This window comes from Podarcis cretensis, assembly GCF_951804945.1.
Source record: "Podarcis cretensis genome assembly, chromosome: 2".
In the NCBI taxonomy this organism is placed as follows: domain Eukaryota; kingdom Metazoa; phylum Chordata; class Lepidosauria; order Squamata; family Lacertidae; genus Podarcis; species Podarcis cretensis.
In genome coordinates this window covers 86,201,733-86,218,443 of record NC_137171.1, presented here as the reverse complement: position 1 = coordinate 86,218,443, position 16,711 = coordinate 86,201,733, and the positions used below count along the sequence as shown (strand labels likewise).

The window sequence follows — 16,711 nt, the reverse complement described above, 5'->3', positions numbered from 1 at the left end:
GGAGAAAGAGGGGGAAGTCTCTACTGCGCCTGCGTGGATATGCTTGCCTGTTAGCGCGCGGGCGAGGTGCGGAGGGGGGGGGCGGTGCGTGGCAGGAAGCGGAAGGAGGCCGTGAAGGCTCAAGTAACTGACGTGTCTCTCCGAGAAAGGAGCCTGGAGTCTGCGCTCCTGCTTGGTCCTTCCCTTTTCCGCGTCGAGAGCGCCCAAGATGGGGAGTGAGTATCGGCGTCGCTGCTTAAGGGAGGGAAGGTGGAGAGCCGGTCCTGCCGCAGACGCCGCCGCCGCCGCCGTGGCGGGCGAGAAGCGGAGGGCGCCCGCCTAGAGCGGGGGCGCGAGGGGCGAGGCGGCTGCAGGGAGGTCGGAGCGCTTCCGTCAGGGGCAGGGAGACGAAATGGCGGCTGGGGAGGGAGGCTGGTGGTGGCGGTGGAGGACGACTCCCCTCGAAGCGGGGAGGATTCAACGGCAGGTGCGGGAACTGTCAGCTTCGTTACGGGGGATCAGTTGCCCGTTACGTGCCTCTGCCCTGCCAGGACTGCGCTGGGGGGGGGGGGCGGCCCTCACCCGGCACTGTTTAGACGCGGAGGCTTACGTGGCCGCCCCTTAAAACGATCCACGTTCGCTCTCTTCGTGATCGTTGCAGCGCCGGCCTGGAATGGCAAATTCGGCGTTGCCCCCCACCCCGATGAGGGATCCTCACCCCCCCCCGCCCCGCCCTCCAGATGAGGAAAGCCCCAGCCAGCCCTAAGGTCGCAGAGTGCGCCCGAGTGCGGCTTAAATGGGTGGCTGTTTGTTTGACACCCAGGGGGGCTCTTCTATACATATATAGATAGATATGAGAAGCTAGTAAGTATTTTATATGGGAAGCTAGAATCAGCTAATAAATTGACACAATGCAGTCTGGATTATGGAAGCACTTTGTCTTTTTCATTGCAGTGCCACCCTGTAAACACAAATTTTCTGAGTGGCTTAGAATAATAATGTGTTTTTTAAAAAAAAGCTCAGGGGTTGCATAATCATAACTTTTCAAGTACACTATGCAGCAATGCTCTTTACTGGGAGATAAACTCTTTCAGATATTGTTTACAATATGCAGAAATCATTCTTCTTTTACACGCGTATCTAATTGTGACCCTTGTGTGAAGATAACTCTTTCCTTCTCTTTTTGCCTCATGCTTCCCAGTGCAAACATGTTTTTCATGCTGTGTGCCGTTTAAGGGCACAATGACCCACAGTGGAAGCCACAGTGGGCTGCTCCTGCTATCTGTTTGCATTCCTTCAGAATAACTGTGGCTGTAATGTGATGATGGCCAATTTCTTGCCACATCACTGCTATGGGAAATGTGTTTTCCATTGTACTGTGCTTTCCACTTGATAGTGTGATGGGGTGGCCACTAAGGTGGGTTGTGTATTTGGGAGGCATTCCTTTTATTTGAACTTTAAATTTGGTTTTACACTGATGGCATTAACACATTTCATTCTCTTAGCACTATTGAAACATGTGAGTTTGGGCAGTCTTTTCATGGAAGTACAAGGCAATTTTAATTTCTTAGATTTTCATCTGTGCTACTATTGGATAGCCTTTCCTTATTATCTGGCAGCTTCATTTATACTTCTTAGTTCTGCTTCTAGGAAAAGACAAAACCAAAATTTGATAACATGCCTAGTAAAAATGCATTTTTAAAAATTGCATTGTTGGGTTGCTTGCATGATAAGCACTAGTTTGAATACATGTGAAGTTTCAAAGTAATGCTAACACCAGCAGTGATTCTAGTGAAAGTAGCCTTTCAGTTTGGAAATAAGATTCTGAACGTACAGCCACCTCAATGCATAGGATCTCCATTGGAGTGCAGTGGGAAATAGGCTTGTGCCAGTCCTGAGCCTTTGCTCAGACAGGGAATGAAGGTTCACTGTGATTTACTCAGGGTTATCATATAGGTTAGTGGCTGGGCAAGGTTTAAATTTGGGACTTCTAGGTTCAAGCCTAACACCCTAGCTCTTAAACTGACTGATAAGGACCTTGTGAAATCTATATATCCGTTCTCTTTTCATACCTTTTTTCACAGTTAAATTTCTTGAAGTAATCAAGCCCTTCTGTGTTATCTTACCTGAAATCCAAAAGCCAGAAAGAAAGGTAAGTATCCTTAAATCAATATTTGCAGGAGTTACTGCTAAGAGGAGAGTTTGCTTATATTATATTTTATTCTACTTTTCAGACAAATATTGTCTCTCAAAACAGCTTGCATAGTTAAAATGACAGAAAGATAATGCTTTCAGGCTTTATAACAGAAAATGCACTTGAATGAAGGGGAAAGGTATGGAAAGGAGATCAGTTTGGTAGTGTAAAAACAAGTTAATGAGTTGTAAGCTGGCATTTATAGCATTCTGATCTCCCCTTACTGTTGGTCTTGCTTGGGTTGAGGTCCTGCAACTAACTCACCAGCCCTTGTTCTACTGACCAATGACAGAGGCTCTCCAATTCCAAGGCATTTGGAGCTGAGCTCTTAGGGAAGAGAGGGGTGGGCAACCCCTGCTGCTGCTCTTCCCCTGACTGATGGATGGGGCCAAGCTGATCTTCCCCCTTGCTGTGATGCTATTTATGGAAAGCAGGGGGTTGAACCTTCAGTTGGCCCCTTGGTCTGCTGTCCAGTGTTAAGAAAGCTGTATATGTTGAATACACTTAGATTGCTAAATGTTGCCATATGTTACCTTGTACATTTGTGCAGGCATGTCTGTAACTTAAGCACATGTGTTGGATTCCCAGCTAAGGGACTGTACAACATATGTACAAGAGTACAGCATTAGCAATTCTATGCTCAAATGTTACCAAGCAATTGGAAAATAAATTTATATTCATCTGAAGTCCTGGTTATGTTTTCTTTTGCCATGGTACCGTTTCTCCACCTTGTTTTCAATGAACCTAAGGCTTGTATTTTAACAAATTCTTCTAGCCCCAAACACATGGTGGTAGTGATTTCTTTTATAATTACATTTCCTTCTGTAGATCCAGTTTAAAGAAAAAGTACTATGGACAGCTATCACCCTCTTCATATTTTTGGTTTGTTGCCAGGTATGCATATTACATTATTTCAAACTTTCCTTTAAATTTAAAGTTTAAACCAAATCCAGGGAGCTAAGCCTGTGTTAATGTAATTGTCTTCTCTTGGAAATTCAGATTCCCCTGTTTGGTATTATGTCATCAGACTCGGCAGATCCATTCTATTGGATGAGAGTAATTTTGGCTTCAAACAGAGGTAAGAATGTCTCACTTAGCAAATGACACTGCTATCTGCTGTGAAATTTTATACTTAAATACTAAGTAGCAAAACCGAGTGGATCCTACCACTGACTTAAGCATTTTGAGGTGCCACTGACTTCATTGTTAGAGAACTGAGCAACTACCTAACTTGCCCATTGAAAACTGTGAAACATCAATGTGCATAACTGACTGAACCATGGCCTGGATATTGAAATTGGAAAATGGAATTTTGGCTCATCTCCATGACCGTGATGATGCTATAGTATAAAAATTGGAATATGTAAATGTGATAGTGCTCAGAACATTTCAAGTGGCTTTGACATAATTCATACATGTTTTCTCAGTAGTCCTTCCTCACCTATATTCCAGAATTATTGTATTGTCATTGTGTTACTGATTGGGGTCTGGGTTGCTGACCATGATACAAAAATGCAGAAGAATGATGAATCATTTGGAAAGGAGTGGAGCTTCAGTTATGATCCAAATGCTTTCCCCTCCACAGTGCACATCTTTGGCCCTCTCTACATGTGCAGTGACTAGCTGGGAGGGTTGGCAGGAAAACTATGTTTTTTTCCATACCGTTTATCTGTCATTCTGATTTCCACATCCAACAGGCACGTTGATGGAGCTGGGCATTTCTCCCATTGTCACCTCTGGTCTCATCATGCAGTTGCTGGCTGGTGCCAAAATAATTGAAGTTGGGGATACGCCAAAAGACAGAGCTCTGTTCAATGGGGCACAGAAATGTAAGTATCAGGAGACATTACAGAGCTTGCCATCTGGATTGGCTTAATGCCTTATGCAGATACTGATGAATTGTATCCTCTCGGGTAATTGGAGACTATGTTAATTCAGTCTTTTCTTGTGGATTCATTCCTCAGTGTTCGGCATGATTATCACCATTGGCCAATCTATCGTTTATGTAATGACGGGGATGTATGGAGACCCATCAGAGATGGGAGCTGGAATCTGTCTGCTGATTACCATTCAGGTAATTTATTTATTTATTGTATTGGACTACTCATTGAGTGGACCTAGGAGATCTGTGGTTCAGTTGAGCTTCTACAGACACCATCATTTTAAAGTTAAACACACTGCTTTATCTCCTACTTGTCCTTGCAGCATATTAATTGAATCTAGAATACATTTGCCAATCATCCTGATGCTTCATTATTAGGCATGGCTAAAAAAATAAAATGTAAAGGACCCCCGAACGGTTAAATTCAGTCAAAGGCAACTATGGGGTGCAGTGCTCATCTCTCTTCAGGACAAGGGAGCAGGCCTTTGTTCACAGACAGCTTTCCGGTTCCTGTGGCCAGCATGACTAAACCGCTTCTGGCACAACAAAACACTGTGACGGAAGTCAGAGCACACAGAAACACCGTTTATCTTCCTGCCACAGTGGTACCTATTTATCTACTTACACTGGTGTGCTTTCAAACTGCTAGGTTGGTAGAAACAGGGACAGAGCAACGGGAGCTCACTCCATTGTGCGGATTTGAACCACTGACCTTTCAATCAGCAAGCCCAAGAGGCTCAGTGGTTTAGACCACAGTGCCATCTGCGTCCCTCTTATTAGGCATGGTATTCTTTATAGAAGCCTTGCATCTCTAGATATATTGAGTGCGTAGTTAGCTTCTAGGTTCCTCGTAAATCTTATGGATAAATGTACAGTGGTGCCTCGCAAGACGAACGCCTCGCAAGATGGAAAACCCGCTAGACGAAAGGGTTTTTCGTTTTGGAGGCGCTTCGCAAAACGAATTTCCCTATGGGGTTGCTTCGCAAGACGAAAATGTCTTGCGAGTTCCCGCGGGTTTTCCCCCGGGTTTTTCGCCCTTTTCCTAAGCCGCTAAGCCGCTTCTCAGCTGATCCGCTGATAAGCCGCTTCTCAGCTGATCGCTAAAAGCCGCTAGACCGCTAATAGCGCTAATCCGCTAAGCTGTCAATGGGCTTGCTTTGCAAGACGAAAAAACCACTAGACGAAGAGAATCACGGAACGGATTCTTTTCGTCTTGCAAGGCACCACTGTATAGGGAAGTTTTTAATGTTTGATGTTTTATCAGTTTTTTATTATTAGTATTCTGTTGATAGCCACCCAGCATGGCTATTTATACCCTAGGCGGGGTATAAATAATAAATTATTATTACTATTATAGAAGACCAACTGTTAGCCATGACGTCTAGGAATGAAAATCTCCCAGAGCTGGTTGCTAGAATCTAGGAGCAAATGGAGGATGACTTAACGGCATCCTACTTCAGAGTGATTCCTTGCTATGTATGTTGACCAGTCTTACCAAAATAGGATATCTGAACTGTACTAACATTTGGCTCGACACAATGTAAGAATTTTCATGCCATATTGATCCTCAGAGTAACAGTTCAATTCACCTTCTGTATGCTGGTTTGTAGACTATGGGTTGTTACAGTATTTACTTTGGAACATTAGTACATCTCTTTTGTTTATGGCCAAAGGGCATTGGGTTCACTATAAATCATTTAGACCTGTGTTGCTGCTTTTGTGCACCTGGGCCATCAAAGTCATATTGTGTGAGCTGAACCAGTGTAGCTCAAGTGATGGTGGTGTATGTGGTCTAGGAATAATAATAGGAAAACAGGGGTTCAGTATGTGCACAGCTGTTGCTTTATTGCAGGGAAGGGAAACCCCTTGAGATGCCTCCTATCTACCCCAGCCAGCCAGCCAGTGGTCCAATATAGTGGAAGTTATAGTCCCAAAAACATTGACGGCCACAGCTTTCCTGCCCTTGACTTATTGGTTAGTGTTTGGAGCTGCACTCTGACTTATTCCCCTTCTATAAGGGGCATTGACCATCATTTCATATACATGATAAACATAGATGCTGTGGGAGAGCTAACAAACAATACATGCAGCACAGTTGATCAACAGCTGCGCATGAAACCTAAGAACCAGTCCAAGAGCTAAAAACTTACTTAAAAGGTGTAAAAGTTGTATTGTACAATCAATTTTCCCTGCCCACCCCCTGAAAATCCTTAGCTGCAGCTAAGTTAGGAACAGCTTAGAAAGTTGAGTTTACATGATCTCTTTATTTACCTCACATACAAAGGAACTTCAGTTCATGTATCTCTGACTTGTGGACTTATGCTTTCAGTAATAACCATGTCAAAAAGTATAAATCAAAGATTAAAACAGGTAATTGTCATGTGTGCTGCATAAGCAGACATTTACAGAAAGCACTGACACTTTTTATTTCGCAGCCCCTCTATTAAAGTGATCAGATATGGTTGTGGTGACTCTGGAAAATAATTTATGTTTGTTTTGCAGCTTTTTGTGGCTGGATTGATCGTTCTTCTCTTGGATGAACTTCTGCAAAAGGGGTATGGTCTTGGTTCTGGCATTTCCCTCTTCATTGCCACTAACATCTGTGAGACTATTGTCTGGAAGGCATTCAGCCCAACCACAGTAAACACTGGCCGAGGTAACCTCATACATGCGTGTTCTTTGTTTCACTGGAAGCATATCAGTTCCTCAGTTAAGTGACTCGGTGCCCCTGTGGATTGGATCTAAAGTTGGGTATTCTTTGGGAAAATGTTAAAAAACCTAAACACATACAAATGCACACCAGTACAATAAGGGCGTCAGTATTCCTCCGAAGCCACAAAATGTTGAGTGTCAATTGGAAAAGAGATGGAAGACTTGAGAGTGGGGAGTGAACTGGTTTGCCTGAACCATTAACAATTAACAGTATCTTGACTGGCTGGCTGGAACCCTGAGCAGGATTGCTTCTTTTTGGAGGTGAGGATGTTCATTTTATTGGAGGTCTCACTTCTCCGAAGAATTGGCTGACTGGGGAAGCTACTTTACTATTTCTCACTTGCATTTTTTTGGTACCCAGGGACCTTTACTTAGGCTTTTTTTTTTTTCTATGCAATAAATTGAATATAAAGAAGAGTTCATTCTTTCCTTTGTAAACTCCAGTTTTAAGATGACTGCTTCAATGAGTTTCATTTTTGTGTGTGATGTTAATGCATGGTTAGAGGGGGTGATGTAGCTCTGTAAGCAATGATTGTTAGTAGCTGCAAGTAAGAACGTTTAGTCCCTCCTATGTTATCACTGCCTGGGCTGTTAGATCAGTTTGGAGGGGGATTTCTCAGTGATTATGCCCAGTCTCTGGCATTCTCCCCATTATATCATTGATGCAACTTGACTAGGCTATGGAAGACCATCTCCCCTCAGACCTTTCAATGATCTGCTAACCTGCTCTGGAGGTTATGATTGCTTTACTTTGGTATATTCTGGTTTTTAACGGCATTTTGTGTGTTTGTTGGCTTAATTGCATTGTAAACTACTCTGGGACCACACAGGTGAAAAGCAGTTTATAAGCTTTTAAAAGAAATTATTACAAATTTTATACAGTTGGTTCAAAAGTCAGAGTAATAAATGTCAAATTATCTGCAACTAACCATCTCTCCATCACTCTCTCACTTTAAGGCATGGAATTTGAAGGAGCCATCATTGCCCTGTTCCATCTGCTGGCTACTCGCACAGATAAAGTCAGAGCTCTCAGGGAAGCCTTTTACCGTCAGAACCTCCCTAACCTTATGAACCTGATTGCCACCATATTTGTCTTTGCGGTTGTCATCTACTTCCAGGCAAGTAGAATTATGGAACGTTACTTAAATCTAAGCAAGATGACAACAATAGCCGCTTGCTAACAGAATGCTTGTTACAACATTTGTGACTGGATCTTAAGTATTGTTCAAAATGTCCCTGAGTTTAAACTCTGTTTCTACCAGTTTCCATGGCCTAATTTTTTTAAGCCATAAGTGGCTTTCATCCACGTTATCTTTCGGCCCTTGTTTCTCATAAGTTCATCCAAACTAATCCTCAGAAGACCCTTTCTTCATGGCCTTTGACATCCTCTTAATCATTTCCAACTTTATCCAAGCTATAAATATTGTAATGGGATTTACCCATTCTCTCTCTTTTTTTCTGTACTGTTTTAGATTGCTAGTTCCTTAGGGGAGCAGCCTGTTGCGTACCTAAATTTGGAAAGCCCTACTTACTCTGGCTATAATAGCACTCTATAAATAACAGCAAAGCATGCTACGGCCACAGCAAGTGTATTCATATTGGCCTTAATGCCTTAATAGACCCTCCTACGCAAAATGTTTCTCTTTGCTTCTAAAAAGCATTCTGCTCACAAGTTATCCCCCCCCCCATTATAAATCAATCATATACTGGGGGAAGGGAAAGGGTTGCACTATTAATGGAGATTTGATGCTCCTGCATAACGTTCTCTTTTAAAAACAACCCTAATGCACTGGGAAGTGTGAATGATGCTGGATGGTATCACATAACTTCCATGCAAACAAATCGGAACAATTGCTCAGTAAGCAGCAATCTTTAACCACTGTGTAAATTTTGTGCAAGCAAGTCAGGGTGGAATATTGAAACCGGTAATCCGAAAGAGCTCCAAGATTACTGAAGGTTTTTAGGTTCTCTTCAAGTGCACTGTTACTAAGAAGTGTTTGTTTCTGTATTTAACACTCACTTTTGCAACCTGCAGGGTTTCAGAGTGGATCTCCCTATAAAATCTGCCCGCTACCGTGGCCAGTATAACACTTACCCAATCAAACTCTTCTACACCTCCAATATTCCCATCATCCTTCAGTCTGCGCTGGTGTCCAATTTATATGTGATCTCCCAGATGCTCTCTGCTCGTTTCAGTGGCAACTTACTGGTCAGCCTGCTGGGCACTTGGTCGGTAAGTATCCGCTTGATAAGATCTGTCCTGGATCTTGCAGCTTTAAACATAAAACCTGCTTTTTATTTGGGCTTGTACACCGACTCCGTACAAAGTATAAATAATGAGCTGAATTGGGGTGATTCAGGGGTTTTTGCAGTGACTATGGGGCAGGTTGGGCTAGTCCTGGAGCAATTTCCTCTTTCCCAAGATGACCCATTAAAAAAAAGGGCAACCCAGAAGAACAAACTACTCACAAAAGCCAAACTCAGTGTCGCCATGTTTCCAAAATTAAAACAGAATCCACTAAAACACCATATAAAGAAGATGCTGAGATAGGCTCAGGGGATAGGTGTAGGAACAGAACTGAGCTTTATTATATTCACACCTAATGCTCCCAGTCAAGGGCTAACAGCAGGGAGGTCATGCTAGGAAATACCTGTTCGGCAGGATAAATCACCTTTGTAGAGGCTAACTTGTTGCCAATTTTCATGCTGCAATGTGAAAGCACAATCTAATTTTGGCTGGCTTTATTTCTTAATGCAAGTCAATGGGATTTCCATGAATGGGTATTTTCTAGAGCTGGGCTGGATTGGGCTGGGTGAAATCAGGTTAACACATTGACCCCACAAATCAGATTGGGGGTCCATGCACAGCCCTAGTTTTTTTAGCACGAAGGTGCTCGCAGGAAGACTGAGACTGCAATTTTATACACATCTGAAAGTAAATTATTCTATATATCTTTTTTTATACCCCACCTCGAGGCAGCTTGAGGTAAAAACAAGAATCACTAAAAACATAGGAAAAAAGCATAATTAAAAACAATTAAACCTGTATAGAATTAAAACTATAAATGAGTATAAAACTATAAATCGCACTGAACCCCATGGAACAATAGGCAAGCATAGGATTGTGTTGTGAGTGATGAACGTGTAAGGTTTGTTTTAGGAGCCAAGTGGCTTTCATACCATGCCTTGCTGGCTTTTTGTGTCCTTGCCACCTCCTATATTTAGCACTTGTCTTGCAGTAGCTATAATAGAGTTTCTCAACACACACATGAAGAAACCTATGCAGGTTTACGGTTGCTATATTTGAATTCTGTGGGCATAAAAGTGACCTCTGGTGGCTGCATAATACCTGTCCACTTAAGGCACAATCCAAACTGTCCACTTTCATTGCAGGATACTTCGTCTGGTGGTCCCGCCCGTTCATACCCCGTCGGTGGTCTCTGTTATTACCTGTCGCCTCCGGAGTCATTTACTTCCGTTCTGGAAGATCCTGTCCATGCAGTTGTTTACATCGTGTTCATGTTGGGTTCCTGTGCTTTCTTTTCTAAAACTTGGATTGAAGTGTCTGGCTCTTCTGCCAAAGATGTAAGTAAATAACATTGACCCCACAGCTCTGGATGCTTCTCTCCTCCCTCTTGAAAAACCATAATGCTTCCCTTGCTTTGTCATTTAGCAGAAGGTGCAGTTAGTTCTGTGTCTAGCATTCTATTGTCACTAAATAAATTTTTGGAGGGATCAGATTTGACTAAGGAGAATAGGATACTAGCAAGCATTTTTAGTTTTAAAACATGACTCCATGATACCTCCCTCTTACTCAAAATGTCACTCCCTGCCTAAGCTGTTCATCTTCCTAAGCTAAGTCTGGTATCTTTCAAGGTTGTCTGTTTAACAAAAGAGGGGACAGCCATGAGCTTACCTTGAACAAAATGGGTTTAGACCCACAAAAGCTCATGCTGCAATATATTAAGTCCTTAACATGGAGATGATTCTTTCATGTTTCAGCTTGTGAACGTTCATAGTTCATTTCTTATTGCAAACCATTCTCTTGAGGTTACCTGAAAAGATGGTCTGCTTTCCATGGGCAGATATTGAGACATGCCTCTCATCAACTTGTATATCTCTTTAGTTTGGTTTCCAGAAATATTTATAATATTGCTACATCAGAAGTCCAGCCTTGCCATTTTTAATAGTCCTTAAATGAGGAGCATTGAAATCTCTTGTTTCTCATTTATAGGCAGTTCATCTTACTAACTGACTGTAAAAAGATCTAAGCTTCTTTTCTCTGTTTGGCCAATGCAGGTTGCTAAACAACTGAAAGAGCAGCAGATGGTTATGAGGGGTCATAGAGAAACCTCTATGGTTCATGAACTCAACAGGTGAGTTACAAACATGCAGAGATTCATTATGATTATAATGCTATATTCAGTCAATAATAATAATTTATTTATACCCCGCCTATCTGGCTGGGTTTCCTCAGCCACTCTGGGCGGCTCCCAGCAGAATTAATGGTAATAATAAAAAAGTGATAAAACATCAGACATTAAAAACTTCCCTGAATAGGGCTGCCTTCAGATGTCTTCTAAAAGTTGGATAGTTGTTTATTTCCTTGACATCTGATGGGAGGGCATTCCACAGGGCAGGCGCCACTACTGAGAAGGCCCTCTGCCTTGTTCCCTGTAACCTCACTTGTCACTATGAGGGAACCACCAGAAGGCCCTCGGTGCTGGAGCTCAGTGTCTGGGCTGAATTATGGGGGTGGAGACGCTCCTTCAGGTTTACTGGACTGAGGCCATTATGCTTCTAATGCTCTTGCAGTGTTGTAGTTTTGGTTTTTTAAGGTGTTTTTTTTTTGCATGCCATCAAGATCCTAGCTATATAAGAGCCTCTGTTAATTCCTGAGAATACCCAATTTCATTTTTGTTTCTAGCCTCATTGTTTGTGACTTTAATGAGCACTATCCTTTTGTAGTGATCCTGAGGCTACAGAAAGTCAGGGTTTACCTTCATAGTTTTCTTACTGCTTCAAATAGCATTACTGTGACACACAAGTGCAAAATATAAGCAATGGGTCATATTTGAAGTGCCTCCTTAAGTCACATACCTAAAAGATGTATGGGGGGGGGGTAACCCAAACAGTCTTAATATTTGTTGCAGTTTGATGCATAGTTATCTTTCTCTGGATTCTTCCCCTGTGTCTTAACTATCTAGACCTACAAAACATTTTTTTCCACTGACTCGGTGTTAGCTGTGCCTGAAGATGCTAGTAATGTCTCTTAATACCTAATTTATTTCCTTCCCATTGTGTCTCTTGTCAGATACATTCCTACAGCAGCTGCATTTGGTGGCCTCTGCATTGGTGCTCTCTCTGTGCTGGCAGACTTCCTTGGGGCAATTGGATCAGGCACAGGAATCTTGTTGGCTGTTACTATCATTTACCAGTACTTTGAAATCTTTGTAAAGGAGCAGAGCGAAGTTGGCAGCATGGGAGCGCTTCTCTTCTAAATGCATTGTCCCATGGACCTTAGGGGAGTATGAAGAGTGTTCTAGGATTTTAAAAAAATCAGGTGAAAAAGATTAACAACGGCATAGTAACATGGGCACACTGCATTAATAGGAACACTTATTTTAATGTTTTCCAAAGCACATTCCTTTGGTTCAGACTTTGTTAATATTCAGTTAATGTTTTATAAATCGCTGGAAAATGTGCAAAAAAAAAAAACTTTTTAGAAAAGAAGGGTTTTTTTGTTAATTATTGCTGGAAGCAACTTCTAAAATCTGGTTTAGTTTTGGTTATTTACTCTTCTCTCCCTCTCCCCTGGTCCTATCCCAGGATTTCTCGAGCTTTTCCAACTGCAGTTTAAAGTGGCACAATTAAGTGACACCCAATGGTGTTGGCTCACTTGTGCAGTGGGCTTCATCCTTTCCATGTGGAACATCCCTTTCCCTACTCCCCATGCACTTCCAAAATTGGGTCCAGGAGAACTGGTGGGAGAAGGGGAAGTCATGTCTGCCTGTGTGATGTTGGATTTCTCCCTATCTCTTTGGTAGCGAGAGAGATCTTTCTCACCCATCATCGCAGCACCTATCTATTACTTGTCATGAGTACATTTCTTCACTCTTCCTCCAGGGTACTACAAATTTTGGGACTGCCAGATATCTCGTCAGGTACTCTGGGTCTTGTGCTTCAGTACAGACTGTTGGCTTCTGACTGTTGCCTCACTTTTGCAGGTGATATGTTCTTTCTGTCAGTAGAAAACTCACATAAGGCCTGCTTCATGGGAAGAAATAATCAAGCCTCAGAATTGTACATTGAACAAACACAGACCTTTTACAAGTAATTCCACACAGAAAGCCTGACATTTCCAAGATGGATGTTGTCTGTATTCTTATATCCTGAGAAGAACAGTGTGCTACAGTATTCTTCCTGGAGATTACCAAACTCTTAAAAGTTCTTATCTGCCATCACGTTAAATAAGTTCTGTTCTAGCAGCTATGAGTGCTACAGTCATCCTGCTTGCTGAAGAATACACAAAAGCTGCTGCTTATAAAACTTGCATATCGCTCCAGAACAATTTTTTTTACCAACTTTTTTTCTGGAACACTTGACTACAAATCATGCACGTTGATGCCAGCCTTAGAAATACCTTCCCTGTCTCTCACGAACCTAGCTGGAGAGCAGTGATGGCATTTCTCTGGAGGCCTAATGGCTTTTGCTTATTTCCAGGACAACTCCTACCAAATAGGAGAAGTAGCCATAAAGTCTTTAAGGAGTTTTGCCCCATCTTTAAAATTCCTTAAAAACTCAACTTCTGTTAGGATATATTGGTGGTTGTAAGGTGTTTTGTGTGTATTGTATAGGACCAAATAAAAACACTTGGTATAAAAGGAAGCCTGCAAATAAATTTTCCCTTTGTCAAGGTGATACTTGCCTTGCTCCCACTTGAAAAGGGATAGGGCTGAAAGATTCTCTTCTACTGCCGGTCCGTATCTGTCTGCCTAGATTTCTTAACTGGCATTTAAAATATGACTGTTTCTACCTTGACAAAGGCCAGCTTCCCCAGACAAAAAGAAGCAGGCACCAGAGTTCTTGGCCTCTGAGCCATACCATTCAACCAGTGTTCATTTGACAGAACAGCCTTGCTAACAGTGTGGAGGAGAGTACTCAAATGTACTGTAAATATGCTGCGGGCAGTTCAAAGCAGCTGGTGGCCATTGCAAGGGCAGGTGTGGGTTCAGATTTTTCAATGACTGCAATTGAACTGGAATCCTCCTATTTCAGCCTGGATATACTTTGGACAATTGATCCTTAAAAATAAGTTAATAACACACTTCTGTGCATCTTGCTTTCTGTGACCGGAGTCATCATGGTTGTTTTGATAGGTAGAGCCTGAATGAGGGACTTGAACTAGAGTTTGAGAGGAAGTGCTTGTTCAAGGTGCTCTTGAAAATGAGATGATGCTTGGGTTTCTTTGTGAAAATGGCCACACCAGTTTTCATTCCAATATCTCCAAGGCAAATACTGCATTTTCCCTTTCTACCCCCTCCCCATTTTGAAAAGGTTGAACTTTAAACAGACCGTAACATGCATAAAGGTGCAAACCATATTTTATAGTAATCTCTCCAGTTTTGCCTGCTGGTGCATTGTGTTACGTGTTTCATCTTTCCTACCCCCCTTGAAAAATGAGACTTGGCATTCCTTGTAATTTTTACAACACTCTGTTGTATCCAGCAGTGTTACTCAACTGATGGTGTGGCTTCTGTCAATGGAATGGGGAGGGAAGCTATTTTCAGCAGTTCCCTCTCCACAGACCTACTGCACAGGGTTGGAAGATGCCGCAGAACAAGTGTGGTTACAGACAGATGAAGAATTGCTGAAAACTTTCTCTCCCTGTTCCGCTGACATAAGCCTTAACCATCAGCTGTGAGATATTGCCCTCATATTTCAGATTGAGTGGATCAAGCTAAGAGTAAGTGGCTTGCTAGCCTCATGTAATACATTGTGAAGGTGACATTTGAGTCAGCTTGAGTCAAGAAGTCTCATGAGCTCAGTAGGTCTTGCTTCCAAATATGGTCGTACCTTGGAGCTCGGAACGCCTTGGCTCATGAACAAATCTGCTCCTGAACGATCAAAACCTGGAAGTGAGTGTTCCAGTTTTTGAATGATTTTCAGAAGCCAAACATCTGGTGTGGCTTCTGATTGGCTGCAGGAGCTTCCTGCAGCCAATCAGTAGCCGCGCTTTGGTTTCCTAACGTTTTGGAAGTCAAATGGACTTCCGGAACGGATTCTGTTCAACTTTCAAGGTACGACTGTAATTGGGCATAGGGTTGCCATCAAGGCCTGTACCTGTTCTGCCTTCCATCATTTCCCAAATGGTTCAAGAGGTCAAGCTGGGCTTTATCCTTAAAACACAAAATATCCAATGCATTCATTAATTTTTCATTCTAAAATTGCTCCAAGGCTTCAGACAAGGATCTTTCCCTAGGGCATGCAATCATTGATTGCTTATTTAATTTCTATACCACTTAATATATTAAATAATATTTTTAAAGTGGTGTGGAAAAAACTGAAGCAACAACAGAACTTAAACACACTACTGTATTACAAAAAAGTTACATATAGAAATGTTACATTAGCACAAAGTTACTGATATATAAATATCGGTTCATTTCCTTCTGACACACCCTCTCTGCTTCTGGGTTCTCACTCAGGGTTCAACAAATTCTCACAATGGGAAGAGATCTTTGAAGCAGCAGACATCACCCTAGTCTGACTTGACTTGCAGGCCCAAAGTGGATGCTGCTTCCTCAGGCTGCCCACTACTATGTCCCATTCAGCTGCACCCAGTTCCAGGTACAGCAGGTTTGTTGAGTTTTCCAGCAAGTCCAGAGGATGGGGGAAGAGCCCTCCTCCACTCTCAGTTCTTTCTCCACCCTTTGTCCTGTCTGCCACCTCCAGCTGTTTTACTCTCCAGTGCCAGGGTTTGCTTTACTTGTACTCTACCGCTGAGCTCCAGGCCCTTCTCCAACTCCATACAAGTGATAGTTTTGCACTGTTTTCCTTCTCATTTTGAAAATGGGTGTAAATGGACCTGTAATCATTTTGAATACGGACCTGAAAACCTAAGCTCTCTTCTGTGCTTGGAGAAGAATAAAATTGGAAGATAATGCCTGAGATGGACCCCATGCCTCCTAACATTGTGCACTGGAGTTAAATAAAGAAAAGCTTTAGAGCAGGGATGCCTAACTCTCAGTCCTCCAAATGTTGGACTACAGACACCCATCATCATTGACCATGCTAGCTCAGGCTGATAGAAGTTGTTGTTAAGAGCATCTGGAGGGACCCAGGTTAGCCAATGACACTTGAAATACTGTGAACAGTTCTGGTTACCTTTCCTCGCAAAGGACAACCAAACTGATCAAGGGAATGGAGCAACTTTCCTATAAAGAAAGGTCACAACATTTTAGTTTAGAGAAAAGTCAAATAAACAGGAACGTGATAGAGGTGTATAAAACTATGCACAGGATGAAAAAGAAAAAACTGGTCTACACCACAGAGCCTAGGGCTTGCCGATCAGAAGGTCGGCGGTTTGAATCCCCGCGACAAGCTCCCGTTGCTCGGCCCCTGCTCCTGCCAACCTGGCAGTTTGAAAGCACATCAAAGTGCAAGTAGATACAGTGGTACCTCAGGTTACAGACGCTTCAGGTTACAGACTCTGCTAATCCAGAAATAGTACCTCAGGTTAAGAACTTTGCTTCAGGGTGAGAACAGAAATTGCGCGGCAGTAGCGGGAGGCCCTGTTGGCTAAAGTGGTACCTCAGGTTAAGAACAGTTTCAGGTTAAGAACGGACCTCCAGAACAAATTAAGTTCTTAACCCAAGGTACCACTGTAAATAAGTACCGCTTCAGTGGGAAGGTAAACTGCAAGAAGCGGCTTAGTCATGCTG

At 42.5% G+C, this 16,711-nt stretch overlaps 1 protein-coding gene across 1 annotated transcript; it reads left to right on the top strand.

Annotated features, from left to right (window-relative positions):
* Positions 1-77: 77 nt before the first annotated feature.
* SEC61A1 (SEC61 translocon subunit alpha 1) lies at positions 78-13,655 on the top strand. Its single transcript, XM_079964569.1, has 12 exons — positions 78-215; positions 2,064-2,131; positions 3,002-3,067; positions 3,173-3,251; positions 3,871-4,002; positions 4,138-4,247; positions 6,558-6,711; positions 7,725-7,885; positions 8,803-9,000; positions 10,161-10,352; positions 11,067-11,143; positions 12,082-13,655. Exons 1-12 carry the CDS (start codon positions 209-211, stop codon positions 12,266-12,268), a joined length of 1,431 nt encoding a protein of 476 aa, XP_079820695.1. The 5' UTR covers positions 78-208; the 3' UTR covers positions 12,269-13,655.
* The last annotated feature ends 3,056 nt before the right edge of the window (positions 13,656-16,711 follow it).

Coding starts and splice junctions, on each gene's coding strand:
- SEC61A1 (XM_079964569.1), top strand. Junction 3,068..3,172: donor TATTTTTGGTTTGTTGCCAG/GTATGCATATTA, acceptor TTGGAAATTCAG/ATTCCCCTGTTTGGTATTAT. Junction 3,252..3,870: donor AATTTTGGCTTCAAACAGAG/GTAAGAATGTCT, acceptor CACATCCAACAG/GCACGTTGATGGAGCTGGGC.